This window comes from Corapipo altera, unplaced genomic scaffold (assembly GCF_003945725.1).
Source record: "Corapipo altera isolate COAL_440 unplaced genomic scaffold, ASM394572v1 1, whole genome shotgun sequence".
Taxonomy (NCBI): domain Eukaryota; kingdom Metazoa; phylum Chordata; class Aves; order Passeriformes; family Pipridae; genus Corapipo; species Corapipo altera.
The window spans coordinates 27,311,918-27,327,652 of NW_020884873.1; the positions used below are offsets into that span (position 1 = coordinate 27,311,918).

Consider the following 15,735-nt stretch of genomic DNA (forward strand, 5'->3'; position numbering starts at 1 on the left):
TGGAACAAGTTGCCCAGAGAAATTGTGGATGCCCCATCCTTGGGAGTATTTAAGGCCAGTTTGGATGGGGCTCTCAGCAATGTGGTCCAGTGGAAGGTGTCCCTGCCCACAGCAGGTGGTTTGGGACTAGGTGATCTTTAATGTCCCTTCCAACCCAAGCCATTCTGTGATTTTCAGCACTAATCAGAAAATCCACTGCATTTGGAAACTGTTAAAGTTTTCCTTCCCCATGCTTGCCAGTGAGCAGTGATGTTGCTGCAATGGTGAGGAAATGGCTTTTCAAAGCTAAGTATTGTGTTTTGCCAAGAAAAATGCAATTAAATAATAAAATTCCTTTTCTATACTTGTCATTCCTTAGGAAACAAGGCTGGTGGCTTTTTGACTAAGAGATGACAGTGCTATATTCAAACAATCTAATTTTAGGCAATCACTCAGATGTTAAGAGTCATCTTTGAAGGTACCTGTTTTTCTCCCTTAGAGGTCTGGTATCTTGAGCTTCTAACTTCAAGTACTCTGAATTACATTTGAATTAGGTAAGATGTGCAAATAATTCAATTTCAGATTTCTTGGTACAGATTTGGGGTCACAGTGGCTATTTATTAATCTGTGCTGTCTCCATTTCTTTGTAGAACTAGTCTTTTAACAAGTCAGGATTCTTTGATCTGCCCTTTCTCAACTGTTAGAAAACTTGCCCTATTAACAAAGCTAAGATCTTTACTACATCATGATGGCTGTTTAAATTATATGTAATTTAAACCATATGTACATATGTTTTATGTGAATTCTTCTGGTAACTACTAGCTCTAGTATCTAGTAACTATCTTTCTTCTCCCTTTCTAGCTATGTTTTATGAACATTTTCTAGATTATGAAAGTAGTATTTGAACTACACATTACATACAGATGAAGTCATATGACAATTTACTAGGTTGATACAGTTGCCAAATTTTCTGTGATGATATGATGTAAAATAAACATTGAAAAGCTATATTCTTTGTTTTAGCCTCAAAATAATGTTAAACAAATTCTATTTTATTAAAATTACAAAATGTTATTAGTATTGTTGTCAGATCCTCATGGTTTAAGTTTGGATTTTTACACTAATCAATAAAATACCTTTGTTTTGCAAACTAGGTTCTGTGTTTTTAATATATGCATTTGTCTGTATCTGTAGTTATGATGTACTCAAAAAGCTTGATTTTGTCTGGATCTGCAGTCTTTCATGTTGCTGTGTGTGTGAGACAGAAAAAAATATAACCAATATTTATCCAGTGATGCTTTGATGTTAAATTTTTGACTATTTGAGTAAGTGTTGCCAGGGTAATGTTTTACTCTTTTTATTATATTTCTTTTCATTGTAGTCAGTGAAGTGTGTGCTCTTGAATTTAGTGTTTTAAGCTGTGCTGTCATCTCACTTTTACACAGGCATGATAATTATTGCTACACTTGAAAATCTTGTTGCTTGGCTAGGTATGCAGAGAAACAAGATCATAGGCATCAGGAAACCTTTTCTTCCCTGGGCCATTCCTTGGTCATTGCTTGCTGCAGCATCAGGGACTAGTAGCAGCACAGCAAAGGAAACTAGGCTTGTGGACATGCCCTTCTTGCTCCTTTTCTTCAAGTTTCCTGATGTACAAAAGTTCGAGAACCTTTGTCATTATTTTCAACTGATTTTCAACATCAATTTCTGTTTATTTTCATTAAAAAGACATAACTGTTCCTATGCATTCTCTTAGGAAATTTGATCTGATTTATGCTTCATGTAGCAGAAGGGAATATTACATATCAAGAAAATAAACAATTTAAAATGAAAATTCCCAAAGCTTATATTTTTCTTGGAGCATTTTAGATTCGGGCTTTCAGTCAGTGGGGTATTGAGTTATAAACCAGTGTCAAAAACGACAGTTGAGAAAGAGTTTTAAAAAGCTTTTTTGGATAAACATGCTGGTTTAATACATAAAGACACACAATCCTCAGTCTGCTAGTCTTCACTTGCAAAGTTTTATGTTTAATTTAAATCAAAATTGTTTCAGTTCTTCCCTTTACAATTAGAATTTAATTTCATTTTTGAACATGCTCTTCTTAATACTGTTTTTCATGAAAGCTTTCATGGAAAGACTGGCTAGTCTCCCTCTCCCACTTAGCCAAGTTATCAAATGTAGAAATCTACATTTGAACTATTCCTGGAGAGGAATAACCAGTTTTATGTGCATTTCATTCTGTGATAGTGTTGAGGAATACATTCAGTGCAGGTAGCTCATTGTGAGGCTGCAATGTAAGATGCAGGCAGAGCTCTGGGTGGTCAGAGCCCCGGGAAGGGGCAGTGAACTGCTGACCCCATGCATAAGGGTGCAGGGATTTGTGGCCCTACCAGGGGACCGGAGACTCAGAGACACAGTAGGAGCCAGAGACTCAGGAGGAAGAGAGAGACTTTTGCACACTTGGACTGTGAGGTATAAAAGCCCAGGGTTTTCTTTGTTCAGGGTTCTTCCTCAGAGACATCCAGTTCAGGTTGTTATTTTGTCATTTCATTATTGCACCAAGATAAAATAATTCTAGGGATCTAGATGTCTGAGACTCTACTATGGAAAACCTGGAATCAAGTTTGTAAGGAAACCTGGTCTGACTGTGAGTGTGGGGTGTGTAGCTGTGAAGGAACTTCAGTCCCAGCTCAGGTGGTGCAAATGTGGTACAGAATGGCTCCTGGATGGTCAGATAGGGAAGTTTTCTTAAAACAGATGAAGTTTGGTTTTGTATTTTGCTTGTGTAAATTTTTTGCATTTGGGTTTTCTTAACTCCTTGGACTCTGTGGATGAACACATTGTTTCCCTTCCCTGGTGCAGTACAAAGAGGTGAATCTATATGTAAGGTTTAATGTAAATAATACTTTTCAATCCCATAGATACACTAATTTTAGGATTCTTTCAGAGGATAGTAAAAGACAGGCTTTTGGTTTGCGTCTTCCTCACTTACAACTTCTTCTTTGTTTTCAGCGTAAGTGCCTCCACCTCCTCTGCACTGATATCCTCCAACTTTGGGCTGTATTTCAAGGTGTAGTTTTGCTGCATCTGCCACTGCTCGTTTTTCAGATGACATTAATGTGAAGCTGAACTGATTTCTGACATCTGGCTGTTGCCCAAGGCATTATGAACAGACAGAAAAAGCCCAAAATCTTATTAATTTGTCTTTGATGCCTCTTGGCAGCATCATAAGTAGCCTCAGTTCCTGAAACTGTGTGTAAACTGTAAATGTACCACTGCACTGCTGTATGCTTGTTTGATATTAGGATGTCTTTTGGTCTCTCAAAAAACTGGGGGAGATAGGGGGTGTTTTTTAAATGCAAAGAGAAATACCACTACTGAAGTCTGTGAATTAGGCTTCTACACTCACATAGAAAAGCCAATAAAATAAAACCAGCAAAGTGCATCCAACTAATGTACATGTATCCCAAGCATACATTATTTATACACAGATGAAACATTCCCTTCTGCCTTTGTTCATAGAAGAAATATTCTCAGAGCTATACTTGCACAGTGCCTAGCAAAGTAATAACTTAGCAGTTATAATACAAATTACTTTAAATAATAATTGCTGTAGGACAACAGGAGTGCATCTGATGGCCCTGACCTGTTCAAAACCTGCAAATGCTGTACAGTGAGACAGATTGCTTGGAAGCTGGCCCAACAGAGTAGCATTAAATCCCCAAGGAATTAGCACTATCGTATGCCTGTTCCACTTCTATCTTCAGGAGCAAGCTGATTTTTTTCAGCAACGTCTTCTCCTGAAGGATAACCATTTAAAAGGAACAACCAAACTAAGAACAGTTCTACCAAAACAGTTTGCAGACTGCAGCTATCTATGTATCTATACATGTTTTTCTCTGAGAGGACAGACTATGAGAAAACTCTATGTGCAACAATGTTAGCCATATTTGCTGGGCTTGTAGAATGAGGTTATAGTTATAAAAGTGGTACCAGTTACTCCTTTTTGTTTGCTCACACTCATGCAGAAAAACTGTGTCTCAGAGTCCTCTACAGCCTAGGCAGAGCAGAATGTCTCTCAGGAGTGCAAGAAGGTGCTGCATTCTGCACTCACCCAGGGGCATGTTTCCTTCTGCCTCATCCTGCTTTCAGGTGATCAGTGGGCAACTTGTCCGTCTAAAGGAGACTTGATGTTCTGGCACATGGCTTCAGGAAAATGAGGGAAATACACATTACTACAAAATAAAACTATGATTCACTGCCTTGCTTTTTTCTCACTGTAGAAATCTGAGGATTAGGAGAGGAACAGATTCTGAATGGGCTTCACCTAACTTTTATGGGACAATCAAAGCTATATGCTGCTGTAGAAAATTGTTTAGGCATGGGATTTGTAGTCATATACAGTAAGAATGAGACTACAGGATGCAAAGTTTTCAAATTAGAGCAAGTATGGTTAATTGAATGTTTTCAGAATTTTGACTTAGTTTTGCCTCTGACAAAGCTCTGACAGTGCCTGCAATCCATGTCCTGTTTTTGAGATTTCTCTGTCACACAAGATCTATGAGATTTCTGAAACCTGCATAGGATTCTCAGGTGTGCTTGGGTTCTATCTATCCTGGATCTGTCAGCAGGTCTGATCTCCAGGGACAATGTGCACATTTTAGCATCAGTCTTAACACACCTTCCTAAACTATGTTTGTCTTACTGCAGGGCAGTATGTACACATGTGTGAACTGCAGTATCTTCCTTCCCCACAGCCTGAGCTTTGATGAGAAGAGAGATTAGTATTGTAGGCTGAGGCCAGGTCTGGCAACTGGTTGATTATAGGAGGAGGATTTCAGGGAGTGCATAAAACACTGTGTCTTTGGTTATTTTCTTGTCTTTTATTGTTCTTTTTCATTCTCTTTAACTTCCTTCCCTCCTTCCTTCGTTCCTTCCTTTTCTTTTTTTCAATGCTAGTAATCAATAAAATTACTTGGAACTAAACCTGGAACATAAATATCAGACTGTTCACGCTTCATTAGAAAGAAAAAAAGAGTAGTCAGCATGATTTCCACAATCCTAGTTTGAAAACCAATCAGTATAACATTCCAACATGCTCATATAGTTTCATATTTTTACACAATATCAAATATCTAAAAGGACATTAAGGTGCTGGAGTATTTCCAAATAGGGGCAACAAAGCTGGGTCTGGAGCACAAGTCTGATGAGAGAGCTGGGGTTGTTTAGCCTGGAGAAAAGGAGGCTCAAGGGAAACCTTGATGAGATTCCCCTTGAGCCTCATCACTCTCTACAACTGCCTGAAAGGAGGTTGTAGCCAGGTGGGGGTTGGTCTCTTCTGTTATGTCTCTAATGAAAGGACAAGAGGAAATGGCCTTAGGTTGCCATTCCTAGAGTGGTTCTGATTAGATATTAAAAGATTTTTTTCACTGAAAAAGTGGTTAGACATTGGAATAAGTTGCCCAGGGAGGTGGTGGAGTCACCATCTCTGGAAGTGCTTAACAGACCTCTGGATGTGGCATTTGGGTATATGGTTTAGGGGTGGTGGTTGGACTAGATGATCTTGAGGTCTCTTCCAACCTTGATGGTTTTGTGATTCTTTGTTTTCTGTACTTGTAATAAAAAAACATAACTTGTAGTCCAAAAAGACTTTACGTGGAGGAAATTTGGACAATTAGGCAAGGAAATATTTTCCTTTTTGACTAAGAACTATTCAGACACTTCCTTTCTAGACTTTTTTTATTAACTAAATTTTTAATGATGGAATACATGCCTGAATTATTTCTGTGCCTCAATGCAGCAGAAAGGCATGATCTTGAGATGTTTTAATGGCTACATGAACTCAAACTCTGTTTCTGTGATCACTGTTCTGAATCTTTATTTATTATAATAAATTTCTCCTATGAGAATAGTGTAATTATTTTATGCTGTAAGTACAAGATTTTATTTTAACTATGGTGATCTTCTCCATTCACATCTTTAAATATTTGGAAAGGGGTTAATCAAAGAATAATTAGAAAGTTCAGTCAGTGTGATACAAGTAAACAAATAAATATGAATCTTATTTTCTCTTTAAAATGCTCACTTAATGAGGTATCATCTCACCTTGTTATGCCACGTACCAGTACTGTGGCGAGTCTATCATACACACTGCAAGGTCTGTCTTTCTACATATTGGGTTTTAAAGAATACATCTTGCAATTCTTGCATGTAGATTTAACTCTGCAGTGATAAGTAGGTCCCTGGATTTCAGTGGGAGTCCTCCCATGGACAAAGCTAAGTGTGTACAGGTCGATGTACATACCAGAGAGGTACTGTTGATATAGATGGCTGTAGAGGGTGGTTTCTGTTCCTTTTTTTAATTTTTTTTCTACAGACTATCATCATGAAGCATATAATAATTATTAATTTATGTATGGTGTATGTGCCTATATATGTACAAATATTGCTCTGAGGGAGACTTTTTTTTCCTGAGAGAAGGATTATAATTATTTTCTATTAAGTAAGGTCCACTTGTCAGAAACCTAAATTATAGAAGTCAAAAAGAACTGGGGAAGATTCTGGGTTTCTCCAGTGTATCAACACACTAAATTTATTCAGTGAATATCTTTGAATTTTTCAGTAGCTTTTGATACAATTCTGTATAAAACCTCAGTTTCTTTTTTATTCCCTGTTCTTATTGTTGACATAGCCATGAAATTAGAGCTGTACTGCTCATGTCATAACTGAGGGCAGGAGTTCCTGCCTTATCAGAGCTTTGACTGGGGACTTGCTAAGAAAGTTTGGGTTATAATGATGTTGGCATTTAGGAAAATATGGCTTGTTTCATGTGACCTGGGTGGCAAGATCACTTGAAAGCCCAGTGTAACTAACCAGTTAAAACTGCAATTGCTATATGTTGTAAGCTCAGGAATATCAGTGTCGGACCTCATGAATTTTCACGTATTTCTCATAGGTTAATTTACAGAATTAACTAAAACTTGTAGTGCTTCCACAGAAACTTGAAATTATAGTCTCATATGTTCTTTGGCACTATTTCCACCTAGCTGTGAAACGCAGGCCAGTTTGGTGCATATGTGGGCCATTATTTGTGATTACTCTCTGATGCAGTCTTGGGAACTCCAACAGTTGTAGTTTGGCTGTGCATGCATCTAGATGGAATTTCATAAGTGATGCACTTTCTGGAAATGCTTCAGATGTATCACAGCATCACACAAGGCTTTTCTATGTAGAAATCCAAAGGGATAAAAAGGAGACTGGAGACATTTCTGAGTCTATCATTAGGATACGCCTTGAGAATCTGCCCCCTCTCCCTCATGTGGTTCATAGTAAATATTAGCTGAAGTTCTCATCCCAAGCAAGAATGTATGCATGTTCTAGAGATTAATTTTCAGATTTTTCTCTCCCTGTTAACTTTGTTTTCTCCTCTGATAAACTTTAATGTATACACATGTTCTGAAGGAGAAAGTCCAAACTTTAATAGAAAGCTTCATCAATATTAGTTCTAATAGATTATAGTTACTAAGGTACAAAGTACTAAGTTGATGCTATACTATTAGCTGTATTCCTGAATGGAATAAATATTTTATCAATGTGTGTGAGATGGGAATTGCTGCAGTACTTATACTGCATAACTTTCATAGATTTTGTGTCTCAAATGATTGCGAGTAAATATTCGTGACAATGCAATGTATTTGCCTCAACATACATAGTTTGAAGACAAACAATTTTAAAATTAATACACAAGTTTTTTATTTTTTATTGAATATTTTTTTTTCCTCTTCTCTTACGCTTGACACTTTAGGTCTTTTAAGTCTAGTTGGATAGGAAATTATCACAGCTGTAAGGAGATAGCCTTACAGCACTGAAATATCAGGGATTTCTCATTTCCAAATATGTAAAGTTCCCGTAGTAGGCCTGAAGAGTCAAAATACTAGACTTTAAACCTATCAGCTGCTAGAATTGAATTAATTAGAATTAAGTATAATTGAATTCAATAAAATTAATTTTATACCTTTTGTCACTAGGTCTTTAATCACAATTTTACAGGAGGAAAGAGGGGAATATTGTTTACAAGATAATTTGAAAACTTAGCCTAAAGTTATTGCTTTAGAGAATGTAGAGAATATTGCTTTTAACAGTGATGGACAGCAAAGATTAATCAATTAATAGAGCTCAGATGCAGCAGTCAAAAGTATACAGTAGATCTACATTTTTACACGTAAGTGCAAAATTATCAAAAACTGTCATCTATGAGACATACAGATAAAGTTTATAGTGTGTGTGTTTTCTTGTGCTGAAGTATTGTTTATTTAAAACAGTGCCATGCTGACATTATACAGGCTGTATTTTTCTTACAAAATTCTGGAGCAATGGTGGTGTTAGAGATACATCTAAACATGATACATGAACTAACCATGACGTTGCCTTGCACGGGTATGTTCTTTTCAAAGTGAAGTGAAATGAAGTCTCCTTTAAGGAGAAAAAAAAAAATCAAAAACAAAAACAAAACAAACAAACAAACAAACAAACAAAACAAAACAAAACAAAACCAAGAAAAAACCAAAACCAACGAACCAAACAAGCAAAAACCCAAGAACCTCTCCCTCAAGCAATAAAAAGCATCATTATAAAAATATTTTTAAATATTTAAAGGTGTAAATCTAAAGAAGAGAAATCTGACAGAAGCAGAACTTGCCAGCATACATAGAGAATTTTGCTTAAAATTCAAAATTTACTCTTTTTTATGTGACTGATTGCATCACTTTCCTCTAAAACATTGAGAGTTTTAAACTTTCTAATATTTAAAAACTGTTATAACTGACAATGTGGAGATCATAGGAAATTTGTGGTTTGTAGATGGATGGACATGGATCCATGCCTGTGAATGTGGTTAAATATACTAATAATGTGCACATTGTTTAATGGAAAAGTAAGACATAATACAGTCAGGCTTAACTTCCTCATAAATTATAACAGTAAATTCATTATAAAACACTTGCAATATGTTGCATTTTCCATATGTTATGTTGTACTATCAAAAATACTTGAATAAAAAAATACTGTCTTTTTGTCTGGTCTAAATACAATATTTACTCTACTGAATTGGTAAACAGTCACAGAAATAAAGCTTAGGTCAGTATTTACTTTGAGAAATGATAAAGCTCAACTATAATTAGCATGAACATTGTATGTATTGTTACATATGCTCTCAACAATGGAAAGAAGTTGTTTAAAGGTTTAGTCTAGAACTGTTGGTTTTTTACATCTGCGACTTTTTGAAAATTTCTGCTGTTAATTTCTTCTGAAGTAAATGTTGAAATCTGAAGAAATATCATCTGGTCAGATTGCCTACTAGATAAGGTCTTTCTTTTCTGGGCTCAGCAAAAATAAACAAACAAGTCATGAAAAAAGAGGAAAAATAGCATTCAGTGCTAAAATACATTCTTCAGATAGCTGAAGGGACTTCCAGATTTTTAAATTAACATAGCTTCTTTCCTACTATTTTTCCACTCTTATGATTGTTTAGTGCAACAAAGAAGTCTGAGATAGCATGAAAAAATTATAAATTTAGTAGGTAAATTGTACATAATAAGTTAATTTCCTTTGATGTCTTTCCATAAGATGTTTTAATTTGGGGAGAAGATCCTACTTTCTTTAAACCTCACAAACAGGTCTTTATGCAGAGACCTCAGATTAAAGTCAACCATTGGAGCTATGATTATTTCTTCATACTTATCTGACTATTTGACAGTGCTTCAGAGTCCACTTCTGTCAATGCAGTGCAGAACACCAAAGTGAGTTACTATTTGGTTGTTCTCAGTACCTCACGAGCCAGGAGATGTAACAATACTTTCAATTTCTTTATGTGAATTTCAGTTGAGCCACATTAGTGTTCTCTTAGATCAGCTTGTTTGAGTGCTAATAACATTCATCTGTTGGTATGGTGTAATTTAAATATTCTGTAGCACTGTACAAAATTCTGTTCCATTCAGCAGAATCTCTGTTGCCCCCTTTTTCAGATGACGGTTGCTGCTGGTACGAGCATTGAGAATAACATTCAAAGGACCATATCCTGCCCTAATGTATGTTCAAAATATCTTGGTTTTTTGCATAATTTAAATGTGAAGCCTCCTTACATGAATTTGATATTTTGTTGCCCATAGAAGCTTGTGCATCTTGAGGTTACTTCACATTATATATTTCAGGGTCAATGAATATTGTACTACAAGTGAGGTCTCAGCCAATCAAAAGCACAAAATTACTGTCAGTTCTTTCTATGCAGTCTGATGATGCAGCTAAATAAAGATAATGATAATATATTCATAGTTCCTTCTGCATTTACTTTGCTTCCCAGCCAGCTCAATGCTCCTGTCAGTTGAAATCTAGAACAGCAATAGACAAAATGAGGAAAACAATGAGAGGCTATATTTATTCTACATAACCTTGTTTTAAATTGGGCTTTGATACAAAGATGTGTAATAATAAATTTGGAAGGAAGGTAATTTCATTTTTCTTGCTTAGACAAATATGTACCATGACTTAAAATAGAAGGACAGAGGAGTTGCTATTGCTTATGTAAGGTAGAATAAAAATTGTATCTGGTTAACAAAAGAAGTAAACTATTCACTTGTAGTATAATAGGTCATTTATCTTTTTTTACCAAAACTATTCAGATAAGGGAAAGTTGTTGGGTTGAAATTGAACTCTTATACATTAATGGGGAAACATTAATGAAAATTGGGATGTACCACAGAGTAAAGAAACTATTTTATAGAACCTATTTTTTATCATGTAATGTGTTTAATAATTTATTTTTCAGCTATAGATTATCATATTTATAGGGGAACTGGCAGAAGGAATTCTGGATAAATATTTCCATCATCATAAGTTCTTTGAAGATATAGCAAATAATCAAAGTACAAGCACAATCTGGTTAAAGTAACTAAAAGCAAAAAGAAAAAAATACTGTGATTTATTATTGGCAAGAAGGGAATTTGTCCTCCATGTCTGTGAAAAAAATTCCTCATCTTAAACCGGTCTTTTTTCTGAAAAGCTTGTGCTCTTAAGAGAACACAAAGATATTCTTTATACTGCATTCTTAGAAGATACTGCATCTCACTATCTGAATCATTGTGGAATGGTTCTGAATAAATTCCTTCAATAGACCAATATTATAAATTTTTGTCTATGATTTACAGTGTTCGATTTCCTATGCAAAGGAAAAACACTTCCTTAATACACAATGTATGATTAATCTCCAGTCTCTTCTGGATTTTCAACATGACTTTAACTTCTCCAACGCAATTGTAGTATTCCAGTCTGCGGTAGTACCATTTTTCATGGAAAATATTAATATGAAAAATATAGACAGAATTGCTGAGCATGGAAAAATGCACTATTTCTATTTAGTTTTAGATAAGTTTGTTTTCTTTTTTTTGGAAAGTACATTAAGACAGGTTATAAATAGATGCTTTCTTAAAAGAACTGAATAAAATTTCCTTGGAAAGAAATGTATCAATCTCAACAAGAAAGGGTATAAATCTTAGAACTCATTAAATGCTCTTCTAACTCCATCTCCTGATTTTCCTATCTTAATTTTGAATTTAATGTTTTTGCTCTAGAGACAGTGTAAGCTAGAGTCAGTCTCACCTCTTGGCTCTCGGAAGGTATCAATCTTTCTCCTTTGACTAAAAAGATGTCCTAAAAAGCCATCTTGGCTTAGATACCTTGCTTGTAGGTGATTGAAATTACATAATACAAACCCTGTTTTCCCAATTTAAGATGTTTTTTAGGACAAGACTAACCTCACCTGATTTGTAGTCGCCTAAAAACCTGGAGTTCAGTTGAGCTATGATGCAGACACTTTCATCGAAGAAAATAAGGTACACCATTTGAAGAATAATCCCCTCTTAAAATAGCTTGGATGGATTGTCACTGAAGGGTCTTTTTCTCTCAACTTAAGCAGTAGGTTAGGTGAATATCTTAACCTAGGCATTAGAGACTATTTTCAAAGCTGAAACTTGGAAAAAAAAATGTAATTCCCATGTAGGTAACAGTGGAAAATCTTGCAATCCAGTCAAAAGACTAGGCTTTCATATTTCCCCCTGAAATTTCTCCATGAACTAAAAAGAATTCTTAAATTCTTTAATAAAAAATGTTAGTTTTCAATTCTAGTATAAATGCACGAAAAATAAAAACTTTCATGTTTAAAACTACTGTTTATTTCCTTTCAAAGGCAAAAATAGCACAGTTCAGTTATGAAGAGTGTGAAACAAGCTTTTGCCATTATTATTTGCTTATAAGCAAAGTTTTTGTCAAGTGATTTTGAGGCCTTAATTTTAGATGTTCTCTTTATAAATAGGTGCAAACAACCAAATTCTTAACTATCAATAAGGAGATACAATATTTGTTCTGTTTTGGACTTCCAAACAATTGTCGATGGAAGTTTATTGTATGCAGATGATTTTTTATACTTCAATTCCTAAAGTTTCTTTTCAGTTTTATCAGATTGTTAGGGCACTGGAACAAGTTGCCCAGAGAAGTTGTGGATACCCCATCCCTGGAAGTGTTCAAGGCCAAGTTGGATGGGGCTTTGAGCAACCTGGTCTAGTGGAAAGTGCCCTTGTCTATGGCAGGGAGTTGGAACTGGATGATCTTTAAGATCCTTTCCAACCCAAAACATTCTATTATTCTATGATTTTTGAATTTATAATTAATAATGACCAAACATTCTGTTAATTACAAAAGAATCCTGTTGAGAGATATAATCCCTATCAACATCTGCATGTCATTTAAATGCACAAAGCCTTGAGCAAGAGCAAGAAGTGGAAATCTGCACTCAGCTTTTCACTAAGCGTGTTGCAGGGAGGACAGCAAGGGAAGGAGGTTCTTTGTACATCTTCTCTTGGCACAAGGTCTTCTTGGGGCACGATAACAATTGCAAAAGCAGATCCAGCTTCAGTTTAGAGAAACAACATAATTGAAAAGGGTCATCCAAAACTTGATGAATAATTACAAAGTGTTTTATCCATTCCTAAATTCCCTAGTTTCCTGATGACTGGAAACTGTTTATGTAGCTATTCGTTACTGAGTAAAACCCTTCCTCTTAGACTTTTTCCTTAGTATACTTCTATGTTATGATTCATTGTCCTTATGTTAATTATAAAAAAATTGCTAAAGGAACAACTTAATGCAATTTGTCACAGATCAGAAACAAAATTAATCAAATAATTGATTTTATTCCATTGAGTACCAACACCACAATTACTTGTGTAAAATATAGTTTTAATAATAGGCATTAGGACTGTCAAATCTACAGCCAAAACTATTTGAATACATGCTGAATTTTCAGTCACTGGGCTACATTATTCTGAAATGTTTTCTAGTTTCTTGTAATTACTGTGAATTGCATAACTTTGTACTTCTGCCTATTGTGAAAGGGATAACTGTAGAGGATGACCTCAGAAGAACCAAATTTTCAGTTAGTATCTATTGCACTGGTTCAGCATTTTAATTACATGGCATTAATTACACAGTTGTAATTAAACCCAGTTATTTAGTCAAAAACGCACAGTACATTTGGTTTGGCCTTTCTGGCTCTTAATCTAAGACCTAAAATATACTTCTAGAGGTGCTCATCTACAAGTAGTATTTGAAATGCTAAAACTGTAAAGAAAACATAGAGTAGATTGCTCATGAGACATATAGTCTAAAATAATAAAAAATGCTTTATTAAGCCTGAATAACACCTCTTAGTGTTATTAATAGCAAATGTAAGCAGGTTTTTAAATATAAAGGGTGTGTAGTATGTCATTTTGCTTTATGAAAATACACTGCAAGGCTTGCAATAAAGCTAAAACTCAAGAAGAAACTGCTATGTATTCAAAATTGAGAATCCAGATATTATGACGATTTTCAAGGTACAATTTTGTGGACAGTTTCCCACATATGAAAAAATCTAATTTGTACACTGTTGCTTAGTGAAGTTTACACCTTCCCCGTTATAGGCTTCAATTTACCTTTATTCCCACATAAACTTTTTGTTTCTTGTTTCTTATAGTTATAAAATGTTTGCACAGCAGATGCTGAGTGGAGAAATTGATATTACATACAATAATAATACACTATTGCAGGTTATTCTCTTCTGTATTTTTTAGTGGGATAATAACTACTACGTTTGCTGTCTTTTGTACAAGATATCTCAAATCATTATCTGTCTGTCTGTCTGTTTATCTATCTGTCTGTATATCTATCTATCTATTTGTATTTTTAACAGATAGATCTTTAAACAATTGCTACAAGTACTATGTACTCTGTACCTTTTCTTGATAAGAAGTAATATCTGTAGATGTACACCTAAGGTACATTGTAATATGCCTGGATGAACATTACTGATGGACATAGATCCACTTAGAACAGTCTATAATACTTTGATATCTCAATGCCATTGCTTGATGACAGGGATCAGTGCAAGCTAATGGTCAACAAAGACAGGAAACTTTGTATGCAAATCCAGTTGCTGTGGCTGCATGACCTTGAGCTTCTGAAAAATGGCAGTATTAATACTCATTTTCTTTACAGCTTTTTAAAGTCAACAGTGAAAATGTAAAGAGCAAAATACAAAAGAAAATGGTGGTGGATGTTAAACATGCTGTGTTTCTTCATTTAAAATAGAACTTTAGTATGTATTTTTGTAAAATAAAATTGTGCTATATAATAAACGAAAACATACTTCACTGCGTATAGCTGAAAAGAAAACTAATTATTTAATTTTAACCAAGTGCAAACACAACACATTATGTTATTGCCCCATCAGCTATAACTTTTCTTTCATGGAAAAACCACATTTGTTTTGTCTAAAGAGATAGATACCTTCAGGAATTCTTCACTGATCTAGGCAGAAGTTTTAGAGGTTTTGAGTTTAGGTTTTAGAATTCCAGCATATAAGCATAAATTTAAGCTTAATGTGCTTAAATTTTTAACATTTTTTTAATTACTTTATGGCTTTAGACAAGATATAGAACATATTTATAGACATCTTCTACAAGAGCTCTGTAGGAAAACATAATTTTTTTTATATTTTGTCAAACTTGGCAATCATGCAGCATCTTATAAAATTGCTGGTTTTCATTCATCAGCTATCTTAATTTGTTACACTACATCAAGAGGTATTTTGGGAGGGTTACAGTAAGGAGAGGAGAGAGAGAAAGCCTTAAAATATCAGCATATTTATTTTTCTCCTATATTAGAATGAAACTGTACTTCCAATGATTTACATTTTTTTTTAATATCAAAGATTAAATCCTGCTTATTTTCATAAGTTTGTTCATGTGAATAACCTGTGCATGTCTTTTCTTTAAATCTAAGCCAAATGCCTTTTTTCTAAAGCAGAAACAATTTTGTCTATGCTCAGAACATTTCACTACATGTAGGAAGAAAAAGGCAGAAGTCTTAAACACAATTGCAAACCTCTAGCCTTCCTCAGATTGCTAAAGCTCCATAAGCATTCAGCTCAACCCCCTCAGCTCTTTTTCAATATTTATAGGAATCAGGGATTTACCAGACAGTGACGTACTGCTTGAAGCTACAAACCCATTTTATGTGATCACCTGACCCTTTCAAGCATCAGACACCCTTGGCACAGATGTCTTACTTATGTCTGTGAAAGGAAAAAAATTCCTCTCCATTGTCAAGCTTTTACCCAAACTCCATAGTTCAAAGTCTCCGGCATTTACTTCATTCACAAATAAACT

The 15,735-nt window shown here is 34.8% G+C and overlaps 1 protein-coding gene across 16 annotated transcripts in view; it reads left to right on the forward strand.

Annotated features, from left to right (window-relative positions):
* The window catches only part of PPFIA2 (PTPRF interacting protein alpha 2), a 318,848-nt gene that overhangs the window by 158,560 nt on the left and 144,553 nt on the right, over window positions 1-15,735 (forward strand). For 8 of the 16 annotated variants that reach the window (XM_027653930.1, XM_027653957.1, XM_027653936.1 and 5 more), the window contains one exon: window positions 10,003-10,065. The exons of the other annotated variants lie outside the window; for them this stretch is intronic. In XM_027653930.1, the coding sequence (XP_027509731.1) occupies window positions 10,003-10,065 (63 nt within the window). The remainder of the gene's footprint in view (window positions 1-10,002; window positions 10,066-15,735) is intronic. 16 annotated transcript variants of the gene reach the window in all.